General features: G+C 31.1%; 1 protein-coding gene across 1 annotated transcript in view; it reads right to left on the reverse strand.

Annotated features, from left to right (window-relative positions):
- Nucleotides 1–11,988, reverse strand: part of LOC113004410 (aminopeptidase Q-like) — a 64,210-nt gene extending 52,222 nt beyond the window's left edge. The window contains exons 1-3 of the mRNA XM_039448887.1: nucleotides 11,406–11,988; nucleotides 2,209–2,661; nucleotides 1–175 (exon numbers count right to left, since the gene is read on the reverse strand). Of these exons, the coding sequence (XP_039304821.1) occupies nucleotides 1–175; nucleotides 2,209–2,661; nucleotides 11,406–11,935 (1,158 nt within the window). The 5' untranslated portion in view covers nucleotides 11,936–11,988. The remainder of the gene's footprint in view (nucleotides 176–2,208; nucleotides 2,662–11,405) is intronic.
- Between the last annotated feature and the right edge of the window lie 5,276 nt (nucleotides 11,989–17,264).

The raw sequence follows: 17,264 nt of genomic DNA on the forward strand, positions 1-17,264 counted from the left end.
CTTGTCAGAAATATAATGTTTTAGATATGTCGAGATGCCTTCGCTCAACCACAAATATTTCCACCAAACTGAACTGACTAAATTTCCAAACCATTGGTGCGCTAATTCGTGAGTGATTGTCATAATATGTTGTATGTTACTACTTAAACTATTGTCTCCAAGAAGTAAATATTGTCTAAAAATTTTTTATATACAAATAGTTGAAGTATATTGAAAGAGAAATTATGATGTATCTGTTATATTATGTAATAGTAAAATAATTGTAAGGAAATATTGTGTGACATGTGTATTATTATTTATAATACAGAATTAGTAAATATCCCTCTATTCTAATTATGTAAACATTTTATTGTAATTTCTTTTTAATTGAAGGAATATTTTCTCTGATCTAGAATATTGAAATTTTCGATTTTTTTTTGTATTTTTTTACTATTTAACAAATTTTGCACTGACAAGAAAAATTATGCCAATTCTGTATGATTCTCGTCCGGACGTTTCTCTCTTCGATTGTCCGTTCTAATTGGACGATTTCGGCAAATGGCGACGAACCTGGGTTAAAACCATTGAACTGTACTCTAACTGTATTGGGCACTGCTATATAACGTCCGTAAGCGGAAAACGTGATAGAAATAGCATGATGCAAGGGGCTACCTCTTTTTTTCCAAGCGTTCTCTGCGCATGCGTCAGCATTGACTTTATATTCCCTCTCAAAAGTTAAATTTTTTCTTTGTTTTTATGTTGATACAGCATGTAACGGAATTCGTGGAAACGAGGAAGAAATTAACTTTTACTTCAAAAGTTACTTAAATACTTAAAAAAATATAATACAATTTTGCTTTTGTTTTATTTATGTATGTCACTCAAGTCACTCGTTTATCTATTCTCATATGCCGGTACTGCAAAACTTTCTAACGTGACTGTCCTGACAAAAAGAGGTGGCTCTCTCTGGTCACGTTTACTGGGGGCTAGTGCCTATTCCAGTTAGAGTATAGTTCAATGGTTAAAACACACTGCAGTCGAAAACGCTATTAGTATTGGGATTTTAACTCGTGTCGAATATGGCCGCCTCAATAAAGTTTTTCTATGACTTTGTTCACTACACACTCAAATATGAGAGTGTAGTGTGAACACAAACGTGAAATAACCTTATTGAGGCGGCCATAGTTAAAATCCCAATAGGCGATTAAGCATTAACTTTCCGCGCAAAGCGAAGTTCACTTCACCCTTCTCCTGTTCCAGGTGGAATTTCACGCTATAGAATCAAACGTTATCACTATGATTATTATTTGACTGAATTTGTATTTAAACGACAATTTCAATACCATGATTATATAGATAAATTTTTTAAAATAATAGCTATGTTCTACTCCATTAATAATGATGATGATGTTGTTAAAACAAATAGTAAAAATAAATAAAATTATAATGCTTAAATAAATAATATATTGTTAAACTTATTTTGATAACAATTTTTTAACAAATCACGCCAACTAAAAGCTTTTGAAGATTAAGCTGATAGCATAGAAAATGCATAACATCACATAAGCACAACATAAGACAAATATACCAAATATGATCTTGTGTTATGATAAAATCATTATGACGATTTTATGTTAGACGTTCATTAGTTTTATGTTATGCCATATGCTATAAGCTTCACTTAGAATAATGATCTTGATAACATACGTCAAGATCAAAGTAATCGGAGCTGGACTTGTATATTAATTAATTACCGAAAATTTCAATATTAGAGACAGTTTCAAGTTTTGAGTCTAAAGTTAATAATTATCAAATCCTGTACCATTTTGCTTTTTTTGCAGTAGTTCATTAGAAATTAATTTATATTATAAAGATTTACAAATCAGCGTTCATCCACGTGATTCTGCAATATAAGTTCAATTGTTAATGTTTAAGGTTGTCAGGCACGTGGTGAAGTAATAAAAGAAGTGCTTTAAATAACAATGCTATGTATTGACGAATGTCACTTTGTTTACAGAATTTTATATATACTTATATATAGAGGGAAGAAGATGATTGTGATGATATATGTATACAGATTTGAAGACATGCGTACAATTCAAAAAGCCTACCTGTTACACAGTAGTGTTTCCGTAAAAATAAAGTATTTAAAAAAATTGAACAATGCTTAATTTTTAAAACAAAAATCTCTTCTTAAAAATTTTCCTTTGATGAAAGATTTATACTCACTCATAGACAATCATACCCCACTTTTCAGTGGCCCTAGCGGTATAATATGGAATAGCAACATGGTCCATTTTCGGCACACGAACAGTACTATTGGTGAATTTTTCAAGTTCCTGCGTTATCTTTTCGACAATATCGAGAGTATGTGCGGCATGAGAAAGAAGGTGTTTTGGACCCCATATTTTGATATTACCGTCTAAATTTGAAACATAATCGTAATCAGCAAGCACGAATGCCACTAAATTGGTAGACATAACAGGAGTTGTCTCAAAGTACGTCCATAATTTTCCATCGACTTCGTCTATTTCTGATCGCACGGATGGCATATTCGATAATGCTGTATAATTAGGATAGTGCTTGATAGAAAACTTGAAGGTCGCTTTTATGGCAGGCTCATCCCAACATGGAAATACTTCTCGCGCACTAATTGGTTGTAAATGTGTTACTGCTAACAATCTATAAATTTATTATTTGTTTCTTTACATTTTAAACATGAGATATTTCTGTGTTGACATATGATATAAAGAAAAATTTTTAATATTAACATAGGTTTTCTAAAGTGACATGCTTTTTTTTCTCAGATATTAAACTTTATTAACAGTCCTAGTAACAAGTTGCAGAGCAGAATCCGGCAGAACCTGCGTGCACTTAAACGCAGCAAAATTGAGTCAGATGTGCAAAAGATTATTTTCACTATAGTCCTGCTGACAGTCTGTCAGAAAGATTTGTGCAATGACATATATATGAATTTTGTTTACAGATACTCGCTGCAGAAATCGAATTTAATTGAAGCCGATTCTTCCCGCTAATTGGAGTCTGTAAACAGAATGCTGCAATTCTTGCATCAGATATATGCAAGTGTCTTTTGCAAAAATCTGCCTTACAAAATTTTTCGGAGAACTTGAGCTGAATGAGGAAGCAGATCATAGTATGCAAGAGTCTTGGAGCATTCATGCAGTAAATTGCTAGTAGGGAGAGGAAAAGAGGGTATATTATATGTACTGCGAACAATACGTTTATCCCCATTATCTCTGTTATTATACTACGAATTTTAATAATTGTTTATAGAATTATTCATTTTGTGATTAAACATTTAGTGGTGCTAATATGTCAATGCGCAATAGCTGACAATTATTATAAAGCGTTTAGATTTTTGAGTACTTCTAAACTTTCTAAGGTATACGTTTTAGCACTTAATCATTTCTAAACTTGAGCGTATTATCACACAAATGCATGTACAGGCAAGTGTTTTTTTTTTTGTTATTTTACTATATATTTATTTGTATATATTCTAAGTTATGCAAAGTTATACAAAAACATAATTTTGTTAATATGGCTTTTTAATCAAAATTTTTATATCGAAACATAGTATTTCATTAATAAATCGGTTGTCACTCTAAAAGACTGTGTTTCTAAACTTTTTTAAAAAAATAAAAGATAAGACTTTTCACAAAAGTCAACACCCTTAGGATTTTCTTCTCCTCCGCCCTTCTTCTTGATTTGCATTTACTGTATTAACAATTCGTAAAATAGTGTAAAAGTGAAATATGTACACATCTTTTACAAAAATTAAGATAGCGTAATTTTTCTAGCTTTATTTTGAAAGACAATGTAAGATTTACAGTACCGTTTACAGTACATTGGCTTTACATTGGTTAACATTGGCGAAACATTGGTTATGTTAGAAGTACATTGGCCAATATTTCCCAATAAAAAGCCAATATTGTTCATAAAATTAATTGCACATGTACTTGTAATATTCTTCGCCACTTGTTATACAATATTGCATTTACATTGGAAGTGCATTGGCCAAGATTTGTCAATCTAAAGAGAATATTGGCTGTAAAAGAAATATTAATGTGCTGCCGATGTCCTGCCAATGTTACGAGTCAATAATTGTATTGTAATATTATCAATAGATGAAATAGGTCCATAAATGAAGAAACCTCGATCTACATCTCAATGAGCAAACAATATTTTCCAATTATTAAAAAAAAATTTTTTTAATAAAAATTGTTTATATTTAATTTAATTATTGTATTATATTGACATATATTTTCTAATTGCATTCTTACTCAAACAAATAACAGAAAAATTATTCCAGATACTATTCCGCATTTATGAAATTCGTAAAAAAACTATAATTTTATATTTGTTTATATAAATGATGTGCTTTAATTATACACATATTCCATTTTTTTGATAACGTATATTGACCTGATCTACCAGTTATATATACGTATCAGCACAAAGTATTCACAGGTGGTCATCACGAGGGATTAGTTTGCAGTAATTACACAGGTCAAGCAACGTTCACCGGAGTTGCGACTTGGATGGATGACCGCTTGTGTCCGAAAAAAAATTTGAATAATATTGCAACTTTAATATTGATTAAACAGTGTTAAAGGTTAAACAGTGTTAACCTTCTAATATTAGACCAATGTTGAAAACCCAATGCACAGCCAATATATAATATCGTATTTATATATATTTTTTTTTCAATATTAGACCAATATTGCAACTCCAATATTGGTTAAATAAGGGTCGATATCATACTTTGCAATATTGGACCAATATTGAAAATCAATTCACACCCAATAGATTGGGTTTACATTATTTTCCAATATTGGACCAATATTTTGTGCTACTAGGGTACTTCTAAACCGATTAAAAACCAATTTAAAGTTATACTGTTCTAGATGGATTTGAACTCAAATCTTTGGCATGGAGAGCAAACTCGCAACTCCTTATGCCACATTGTCACTAGATCCGATATACAGGGTGATCCATAATAGTTGGAACAACTATTTACCATGAGAGATGACTTACTGATTTCATTCCATATAAATTACGTAGAGTGCAGTTGGTAAGTCATTTCTTGTGGTAAATAGTTGTTCCAAATATAATGAATCACCAACCATTATCCTGTATATGGCGGACCAAAATGTAAAACTTTGGGATTTGATCAAATCGTATTTCAAGGATTTTTGTGGTAACTTACAATGAATCTGTAATTAAACTTTCAAAGAACGATGGCACTTTAGGGCCGAAATTTGCCCATAACTGTGAATTTTTATGTTTTTGGGTCTGCTGAATTCGAATATAAAATTTAAAATTGTCCAAAGTGTAGGGTATTTTATGAAAAATACGATATTTCTACACAAAAACCTAGTTTTGCGATACATGTTTTCTAATAGTAATTTTGAAATCAAAGACCTCTTTTTTTATGAATTTCTTTAAAAATGGATCTTTTAAATCACAATATCACTAAATCACTATATACTTTATAATTATGCATACACACATATTCATATACATATATATATATATATATATATATATATATATATATGTGTACGAGGTGTGATCAAAAAGTAAGGTGACTTTTTGAATTTCGCGCGCTTTGTACACTCTAATTTCAAAAATTTTTTTTTGTGTTAGTACACTTGTCACGATCATATATTCACAGTTTTGACTATATAGCATGTGTTGTTTTTATGTGAGAGGCATAAAGGTTAGACGCGTGCTCGGCGATTTTTTGCTGTTGAAAATAATGGAGCAGAGAGTTTGTAGTAATTTTTGTGTAAAAAATGGTATTAAGTGTTCAAAAACTCTTGAAATGTTGACAGTGGCGTACGGTGAGTCAACTTTGAGCAAGAAAAATGTTTATAAATGGTATAAGTTATTCCAAGAAGGCCGAGAATATGTTAACGATGAACCTCGCTCTGGACGCCCCAGCACGTCAAAAACCGACGAAAATGTTCAGGAAGTAAAAGAAATTGTGTTGAAAAATCGTCAAATCACTATTAGAAAAATAGCTGATGATCTTAACATATCGTTTGGCTCATGCCAATCAATTTTAACGGATATTTTGGGTATGACACGTGTGTCAGCGAAATTCGTTCCAAAACTGCTTAATTTTGATCAAAAGCAACGTCGCATGAACATCGCCCAAGACATGTTGAACGACATCAATGATGATCCTGATCTGCTCAAAAGGGTTATAACTGGTGACGAAACATGGGTATATGGTTATGACGTCGAAACCAAAGCCCAATCATCCCAGTGGAAGAGCCCAGGAGAGCCAAGACCGAAAAAGGCACGCCAAGTTCGTTCGAATGTGAAGGTTTTGCTCACAGTTTTCTTTGATTACCATCAAGAATTCCTACCACAAGGTCGTACGGTAAACAAGGAGTATTACCTTGAGGTTATGCGGCGTTTGCGTGAATCAATAAGAAAAAAACGTCCGGAAGTGTGGAAAGAAAATTCATGGATTCTGCACCGTGATAATGCACCTGCGCACACGTCGTTACTAGTGAGTACTTTTTTGGCCAAAAACAATACTATCATCATACTTCAGCCACCGTATTCACCAGACTTGGCCCCCTGCGACTTTTTCCTCTTCCCAAAATTGAAAGGACGAAGATTTGCGACGATTGAGGAGATTAAGGCTGCATCGCTGGAGGATCTCAAGGCAATACCCAAAAGTGCTTTTCAGAAATGTTTTGACGACTGGAAAAAGCGTTGGCACACAATGCATTGTATCAGAGAGGGATTATTTTGAACATAATTTTGGATGAATAAATGAATATTTTTTTATAAAAATGAAAAGTCACCTTACTTTTTGATCACATCTCGTATTTATATGCCTGTATATACATAGATACATACAGGGTATCCTATTGTATTTTTATTTTTTTATTTTATATTTTTTTAAATTCTTTTTTTATATTTTTTATATTTAAAAAATTTTTTTTAATATTTTTATATTTTTTATATATTTTTATTATATTTTATTTTCTTTTTTTTCTTTTTTTTGGTGATATGGTGCTTTAAAAGACCCATTTTTAAAGAAATTCATAAAAAAAGAGGTCTTTGAGTTCAAAATTACTATTAGAAAACATGTACAGCAAAATTAGGTTTTTGTATAGAAATATCGTATTTTCATAAAGTTCCCTGTACTTTGAACTTTGAATTTTAAATTTTATATTCGAATTCAGCAGACCCAAAAACATAAAAATATACCAAATTCAAAATCAGGTTCCTCGTTATGGGCAAATTTCGGTCATAAAGTGCCATCGTTCTTTAATATGGTGGACAAATGTACTTAATTTTGTTGGGTTTGAGAGTGATATTTGGTCTGCTAGATTAAATCCGCTATTTTGAATTTTGAAATCTTAATTACATATTCATAATCTCTGAAAATCTCTAATATAACATGAATTGGATGCTAATTTCATGAAAGGGTTAAAAGGGCATGAAAGGGTTAACGTTAAACAGAGGAAAAATAATATTTCTAAAGATACTTTGAATGTTTTTGAACGCAAAAAGATTCTAAACAATGAAAAATTAAATGTATGCAATTTTGTAACAAAATATTTTGTATATTTTAACCCTTGTGTGCGCACCCAGTTACCCGGGTGCCCACCGCTGCTCATTTTTGCATATAAGTGGATTAAAAATGAAAATTTTGCTTTGTATGCCCGGATCGTCGTTATTTATCTCATTTTTAAGCAAATGGTGCATTTGGAGATTAAAAAAAATTTTTTAAGCCTAAATAATCTAGTTTAAATTATATGTCGCGGACGCACCCGGTTACCTGGGTACCCACCATAGAAAAATTCAATTTTGAGTGAACTATTAGTTTTTTTTATTAATTTATTTGATTTATGCACGTGAAATGAGTCGCGTAATAATAGAATACATGAAAATTTATGTGAAAAACAAAAAAAGAACATTTATTTATTGCATTCTATGCACTTGGCACAAGTTATCGCATGTTCATCGCAAATAGGCTTATCACATTCGGAGCAGGCTTTTTGTGTTTTCCTTTTCTTCTTAATTGTTTGTTTGTAACAAATATGGCAGGAACCGATAACTTTCTTCCTTCCTGACGCATCTCGTTAAACTGACGGACCTGGATCAGCCTCCACTAGATTTACTGGCCGATCGATTACACTTTCAATAGCGATCTTGGTGCTATAATTTCTCATTATTTGCACGTTATGATATTGATCCTCAATCATTGGCGTTTCAAGTTCTTCGCTCAATTGGCGTAGAAATAGCCGTCGCTGGTTGGTTTTTTTCGGCACATCTTATTATTTTCATAATAAATGAGGTAGGCAGCGAGTAAGGCAACGTCTAATACGTTGAAAAACATAACTACCGGCCATCTCAAAGTGCGACGTTGTGTAGTGTATCTACTAATCATTTGGTCCATCGTATCGAAGCCAGCTTTATATTTATTGTAATATGTAATAATATGGAGCTTCTTAGCATCATCGTACACAGCCATGTCGGAATGCATCGTTGATATTAGAATAACTGCTTTATTCTTCTTCGGTACGTAGAAGCATAGCGTTACTTTTTCGTGGAATCCAAACATAGTAGAGTATATATTCTCTCGATTTATTCGAAGCCATCACGGATCGGAGCTGCTTTGTCTTCTTTTGCGCGTTGCTGGCGTGTATTGGCGTCAAATCTAATAAAACGCATGATGTTTCGAAAATTATTGAGCCCCATTGCCCCATTGTTCTCTCTTACTTTTGTACGAGCTACAGCAGGTCAATTTATTTATAAATGCTTCGGCCTCTCATTTTTTGTTTATTTACTGAGATAAACGTTAAGGAAACCATTTCAATTGCATAAATATTGAAAAAATTGAAAAAAATGAGAGGTGGGCACCGGGGTACCCGGGTGCGTCCGAATGTTGGTAAAGTTGGGTGCGTACACAAGAGTTAAACTAAACCAATTTTTGAATTTTACTTTTCTTGCCCATCATATTATCGTACTTTTGCTTTTTCAGATTATCGATGATGCGTCATATTTTTATAAATCACAGTTTTATAAAATAATGATTTTTTTAATTATTTTAAATCGAACAAAATGTTTTTTATAGATTTTTGAATATTAAAACATATTATATCACAAGCCAATTTTCATCAGCACATTAAAGTTCCGAAGTAATTGTAAAATATGAAACAATATTATAAAAATTGCTATAGTAATATACGTAATACAACTAATACATAACACTGTCTTACATGTATTATGTTTTCAAAGCTTTATTTTAGTTTTTGTTATGATATATAATTCATAAATAATGTGGTACGTCACTGTATCGATTATTTTCCTATGATTATTGCAAGAAAGTGATAGATCTAATAAATGTTTAATATGTAATTTAACAATTAGATATGAATCAGAGTACGGATGAAATAATTAAATATTACTGAAAATAATATCAGTTATTTAACATTTTAATCCTTTTGTTTAATGTTTCCACGTATACAACTTTTTAAGTTTTAAGTCTTTAGTATATGATAACATGACGATCATTGTGTTCAATTTATGAGTATAAATAGTATAACATAAATATTTATAAAAAAGTATAAAAATTAATAAATTAGCAGGAAATACATTTTCTTTGTTATACAATCTTCTATTCAGTCCTTAATCTTTTATTAGAGTTGTGGTAACCCGTTAGCGTAATTTGTGTGTACGCTTATTTAAAATTTACACAGATTTAGAGAGATTTGCAATTCAAGGCCTCTTCCAACTGGCCTAAATTAAAAAGGTCCTTATGGCAAAATATTTTCTGCAGTTTACGATTGCCTTCCGAAATAGCGATAGAATAAAATTAAATGTTTCTCATTGGTCGAATTTGAATTCGGGACTTTAGCACACAGAGTACGAGGTGTGTTCAAAAAGTATCGCGAATTTTGTGTTTTTTCAAAAATTATTTATTTATTCATGAATATCTATTTTGTCCCCTTCAAAGTAATCCCCATGAGATATTATACACTTGTGCCAACGGTTTTTCCAATCTTCGAAGCACTTCAAAAAATCATTTTTTTTTTATCTTGTTCAGCTCCTCCTTCGATGCCGTCTTTATCTCGTCAAGCGTAGCGTAACGTCGTCCTTTCATGGGCCTCTTCAGTTTAGGGAACAAGAAAAAGTCACAGGGGGCCAGATCTGGGGAATACGGTGGCTGCGGCATCATTAGTGTGTTGTTTTTGGCCAAAAAGTCGCGCACAAGCAACGATGTGTGAGCAGGGGCGTTATCGTGGTGCAAAAGCCAATTTTTGTTCTTCCACAAATCCGGGCGTTTCTGGCGGATTGCTTCGCGCAAATTGCGCATAACTTGCAGGTAATATTCCTTATTGACCGTTCTACCCTGTGGCAAGAACTCATGATGCACCACGCCCCTGCAATCGAAGAAAACTGTCAGCAAAACTTTCACATTCGACCGAACTTGGCGCGCTTTTTTCGGTCTTGGTTCGTGCGGCAGCTTCCATTGAGATGATTGAGCTTTGATTTCCACGTCATAACCATAAACCCACGATTCGTCACCAGTTATGACCCTCTGGAGCAAATTTGGGTCGTCGCGGACAGAGTCCAACATCTCATTAGCAATGTTCATGCGATGCTGTTTTTGGTCGCAATAGAGCAATTTTGGTACGAATTTCGCGGCGACCCGTCTCATGCCCAAATCATTGATAAAAATCGAATGGCACGAGCCAATCGATATGTTTAGGTCCTCAGCAACTTCTCTAACGGTGATTCGACGATTGGCCAATACCATTTTCTCCACTTCATTAATTTTTTCGTCTGTTGTTGAAGTGCTCGGGCGTCCGGCACGCTCTTCGTCGTTCACATCTTCTCGGCCTTCTGAGAACATTTTGTACCACCGATAAACGTTGCTTCGGTCCAAGGTAGCTTCTCCGTATGCCACAGTCAACATTCGGAATGCATCCGCGCACTTAATTTCGTTTTTCACACAAAATTTGATACAGGTTCTTTGATCCATTTTTTTGAATAGGTAAAAATCGAAGACGATCCAAAACACGTGCAAGCAAAGCAGCTGTCAACAATTAAGTGAACATTCAAAATGGCCGAGCTTGTCGGCATAAGTGAGAGACATGAGTACCAACATAACGCCACAAAAAGATCGAAATTCGAATATACGTAACCCGCGAAAATTCAAAATTCGCGATACTTTTTGAACACACCTCGTAGATGCACAACTTTTTGAGCCACAATTACTTCTTGTGTCATATAATATGTGTAAATCAACAAAATGTTTTCTATTTGCAGTTATTTGCTTCATACTTATGTCATCTTGTTATATTAGCATATAACGTTACATTTGCATAAATTATTATTAATAATTTAAATTAATTTTTAAAATGAATACTTACGCCTTGTTTCCTTTGTCGTTAATATAAAGTCTTCTGAACAATCCGCGATTACAATCATCCGGGCGTATCACACCCGTAAAAGTAAAATGCAACGTATACGTTACAGGATCCAATAGTTCCTCAAATCTTAATGTCAAAATTTGTGTTTCAACGTTATATAAATGCTGCTTTGGAACATACTCCGATTTAGAATTTACATCTACGCCTTTGCGAATTAGCTTTGTCAGCGATTCGTCTATTGTGAGGTCTAAAACGTGCAATTCGATGTCATTCGTCGATTCGCGCACTTCAACATCGATGTTCGTTTCGCCATTAGTAGTAAAATTATTATCCACAATATGTGGTATTAGTTTTATATCGTAATGGATGGGCACAACATTCTGTCGTAGACGAAATCGATTCTCGTTGACATCATGCACTATTTGATCATTTACTGTTTCATTATCTTGAAGAAAAACGCCTTGGCTGGTGAGAAGTAATAAGACTGCTGCCAATAAACTTTTGACGATTGTCATTACGTAATTATTCATTTAGCGGTTACAACAACTTATAAGACTGACTCTATAAAACTAACGAAATGACTTGCTCGTTGCATTTAATGTTTGAAAAATTCTATTTATATACCATGTACATGCTTAGTCATAGAAAAACGGTTTAACAAAAATATTATGGCTTGACTGTGTTGCTATCGTTCCATAGGTTATCATATTCGCTGCTTTGAATGTTTTTTATTACACGGAGAAAAATAGCTGTCGTAGATAAAAGAATGCATATGGTAACTAAATTACGTCGTAATGGGCAGCTAATCTTTTATCTGCAATTATTTATAAATATTTCATTTGTTATATCCAAAATGTACTTTAAAAGAAAAAAAAACTTACAATTAGTAGCTAAAAGTTATTCTAGATAACTTCATAATTAGCTACCAAGTGTATTACCTATACGTATTACCTATACACTAACATATTGGTTAGATCCGATAACTATTTTTATGTTGCTATACGATGTGATTCTGATAGACATGCATGTTTTGCTACTTTACTAAGGTATTAGGAACAACAGCAAATCGTTTTGCTGTAATCATAAATTCATAGTTACGACAGTAAATATAGCCTTAGCAAACCATGGTTAGATATAACAGCGAAAATTTTTCTTTCTTTGTATGAAATAGCATATTAAGTAAAATATTAATTATTTAAAAATTACAATAGTACGTTGAATCAATGTTCTTTAGATTTCAAATTAAACAAACAATTGTTAAGGGCTATAGAAGCAGAGCTAGGTCGTCGTGTTGATATAAACAATCTTTAGATAATAACAATATACTATGAATTTTTAGTAGTTTTGACCGTAAATGCGGTCATCTTTAGTAAAAATAAAGTAACATTATTAAAATTATGTATTTAACAGACTGCTGCCAATAAACTTTTAACAATTGCCATTACGTTAGTTATTTATTCAGCGATTGCAAGAATTTATAAGACTGACGAAATGACCTGCTCGTCGCATACAATGTTTGAAAAATTCTGTTTATGTACCATGTATATGTTTAGTCATAGAAAAACGGTTTAAGAAAAATATTATCGCTTGACTGTGTTGCTATAGTTCCATAGGTTATCATATTCGCCGATTTGAATGTCTTTTATTTAGACAATATATTATATTATTATTATATCATTAGGATTAAGAATTGTCTCGATCAAAAATGGTATCCTTCTTTGCATAACTTTTTACATTTTGAGCAATACAATACAAAAAAAGATCAAGAACTAAAAGTACAAACGAGCGAAGTGCGTGCTGGCCTTTGAACGGCAAAGTACTTTTCACTTTACTTTAATATTCTGTAACTACTTGTTGGAGCAATTTTGTTCAAACAGTTGTTTTTCCATTCAAAAAAATATTTTGCTGATGTAGATTACTCACTATTTTTTGTATCTGCCGAAAAGAATTGTTTGTCACATATAAAATTCATAGAAGTAACATTTAATAATATCTTCTAGAAAATATAAATCTTATTGCCAGTTATAGTTAAATTTTATAATAAATATGAATAGACGTCACAGACAAATTTTCTTTTGAAATTTTACAATTAGTTCAAATATAAACTCTGTCTCTATTATTTAGATTAGTTAAGTATCAAACATCTTGCAATTTCACAATGTTTGATAATGTTTATCTTAGTTAACTTTTTGCAGACAAAAATTATGGTTGTACTTGCAAGATCATTTTTTTGAGCGTGGTGGAATAAAGAATTATATCTCGTATACATCCAAAACTTTTGGGGGATATACGGATAATGAGAATCATAAAATAAAAATAAAAACGCATTTTAGAAATTCAAGCATTAAACATTTTTATTTAAAATTAGTATTAGATTAAATGTGAATTAAAAAGCATCATTTAATTATATTAATATGCAATATAGAATATAATGCTATATTAGAATATTATTTTTTCTTATAAATAATATATATAATTTGTACACCCTTTTTCATTCTTTTATTTTAAACCTGGATTAAATCTGATTATGATGTATCATTGCTGAACGTATTGATTGAATGTGTATTTTTTAAAACAACAAAAAATTTCGACAAAGTATTGTTTATTTTGTCTAAGATTGCTTTCTTGTTGTTTAAATTCGTTTGTATATTTATTCCATATTGTTCAGCAAATGTTTTTATCTGTAACAAAATATTTCATAATTCCAGATAAAAATAATAGAACAATAAAATGTTTAATAATGCTGTATAACGTTGTCAAGTTCCTCTTCCCTGAAACTATTGTTAATGATTTTCTGAAGAATTAATGGTTCATGGATATTGTAAGACATATTAAAACTTGTATTAGTTTTTATTAAATACAATCCTAAATAACAATGAATGTCTACAAAATATCGTTAAAAATATTGACATGACTTATGCAATGTCTGAGGTAACATTAATAGAGAAAGGAAGAGAGTGATGGGAATACCATTTCCGTTTTATAAAATCAAAATTCAGTAAATATTAATGCGACATAGTTTTTATCAACAGCAGTTTGATACCAATAGAGTTTTATCAATCTCTTTATAAGTAGAAGTTTATCGACTATTTAGAACGAACGTAATTTAAAATGTATTAATAGGTCTTGCAGGTACAGAACATTTTTGTTGCTCTATAGTAAACAGTTATTTAAGATTAATCAATTATTAAGAGATTATTCTTTTGCAATTAAGGGAAAAATGCAGTCATAATGTTTTCATATTTAAATACTTAGAACACCTCTTACTATGAAGACTGGTCTATAACTTAATACTTAATAAATATTTATTTCAGAATCTGTGTTCATTAAATCTTTTTTTTTTTTGTTTTGACAAATACATTCTGCTTTAAAAAAATTATTTAACGCATTTTTTATAACATTTTATATAATTAAATTACTGAATTATATTTTTCAAAGTAAATAGCTTATATAATCTTTATTACAATTTATACAAAGTAATTTTACTTACTTCTCGTGATTAGTAATAAAAAATTTAATCGCTACATGAGTAGTTGGAAAATTGTGAACATATTATTGAAGAGATCATGGGAATATGCTCCCACATATTTGGAACAAAAATTTAAATGTTTTTCAAGAATGTGTAAATTCTCTGAACAACCAAGAAACTGCCCTTGAGATTTGAATGTTCTCTGTTGTGCTTGCATGAACTGTTCCCAAAGAGATTCATTCGCCTTCATGAGACCAAAGCAATACAGCTTTTCTTGCTGAAATAATGGTTCACTAGGAAAAAAATAATAGTAATTAAATAAAATTTGCTTAAGAGTACATGTTTTAAGTATACTTTTATTTTACTTCACTATTCTAATACCCTTCGTTACGTTAGTAAAATATAATGATAATACAAAAAAGATTATTAATATTTCATTTTTATTTGGTAAACAGAAATAATTATTATACTTTATACCACTTCCTTTTAATTAAAATTAAACAGTGTTAACTCTTAACAATGTATTATGTAAAATATTACACATATTAAATCGATAAGATTAGCGTTATATGCCATTTAACATTAAATAAAAGATCGATGAATAATGTATCTAAAATTATTGACTTAGAATTTAGCTGTTACACTTTGCGAATAAATTTTTATATTAAAATTAGTTGTAAAAAAATTGTTACTGCCATTGTACATTTCTAGAAATTTGAAATTGGAATCTTTTTAAATATATCTTTTAATAAAACTTACTTATTTGAGGTTGGGTCTTCCACATATGCAAGTAATGTAGAAGTAATTTTTGCTTGACAATCCGAAAGACCATATACACATTCATATTTGTACACGTGCATTCTAAGACTTTCAATGAAAAGATCACAACGATGTCCTTCTTTGTCGATACGTTCAAATAGTTTACGCATCAAATGCGATAAAAATGGCTAAAAAAAAATATTTTATAATAATCATGCTAACACTAGCAAATTAAAGGTAAGTTGTGAAATAACTTATTAATTTCCTAATAACTGTTTAATAATTATTTTCAACGCTAGATGCTTAATGTATAACAATTTGTGAAATGTATTGTTATACATTAATTATTGTATCCTTTCTTTCTCATTGAGTTTATTAATTTAAATTAACTCAATAACTTGGTTCCGTAGTAATATCGTGTTGGACTGTGATATACGAGTACAGTGCGGTGCAATAATTCGAAGAGCCTAGTAGATGGCTGACTTACCAATGCCACAGTCCAGCATATGTTATATAAATTCAATATTTGTGTGATACGTGAAATTATTAGTACTCATTCAACTTTAATTCATGGTGCATTTCTTTAGCACGTAAAAATTTTAATAAAATAATGAATGTCTTAAAAATTTATGGTACTGACTGTGCTTGAAGGTATTTTATTAATATAATATTAAGTTTCGAAACACATCTTCCGTCAAGAAATGCGATAACATTCGGAAGAGAAAAACAGCTAAAAAGTAATAAATAAAATATAAAATACTTTTTTAAAAACATAGGTACAAATAGATACTATAAAGTAAAATAAGATTTATATTGATTTTTATTTCTAAAACTTTGTCTTAACTATTGTTACATTTTTATTTTGAATATTTGAATAATTTACTTAGGACAAGCAGTAATAATTACATACACGTGTCTACATATTATAACATAACAGTTTTTTTGATAGTGTTAATAGATATATCCTTTCTTAAAACACTAGTAAATATATTGTTACTGTGAAGTAACGATTCTTTTTTTTCGAAATTGATGCGGCCAAACAGCCGCAGATCACGAACAGGTGGTTCATTTTAGCCGCGCAAGTTATAATTTGTCGTTCAAATTGATGCGGTTGCCTTACGCTTAACACGTGCCGGAAGCAAACGTTGACGAACAAAAAACGCGGACAGTCGACGACTGCGACCCCCTCTGTTGAGAAAGAATTATTAAGTAACGATCTCCTAAAAACCGGCGACGGATATTATAGATTAGCCAAAAATAGTCCGATTTATGAGATCACTTCGGAGTGATCTCTCAACAGCTTATAATTTTTACAAATGATAAACATTTAGTAAATCTAAAAAAAGATAAATTATTGTTTTTACATTATCGTAAAAATAAGGAACAATCGACATATTTTAACATTGTCTTCTTATCACCTCCCCCCCCTTTTTTAGTACATATGCTCAGTACCAAAAACCTACCTGTTCTAGCCTTTCTGTTAAAAAATAAAGTTTTAAGAAAAGTTAGAAAAATGTATTTTTTTCAGTGCTCTAGACTAGAATAATTTCTTAAGAATTATCTTCATTGAAAGATTTACACTCACATGTAAAGCATCATGCCCCTGTTTTCATTGATCCTACTGCCGTAAT

Source organism: Solenopsis invicta, chromosome 5, assembly GCF_016802725.1.
Source record: "Solenopsis invicta isolate M01_SB chromosome 5, UNIL_Sinv_3.0, whole genome shotgun sequence".
NCBI lineage: Eukaryota > Metazoa > Arthropoda > Insecta > Hymenoptera > Formicidae > Solenopsis > Solenopsis invicta.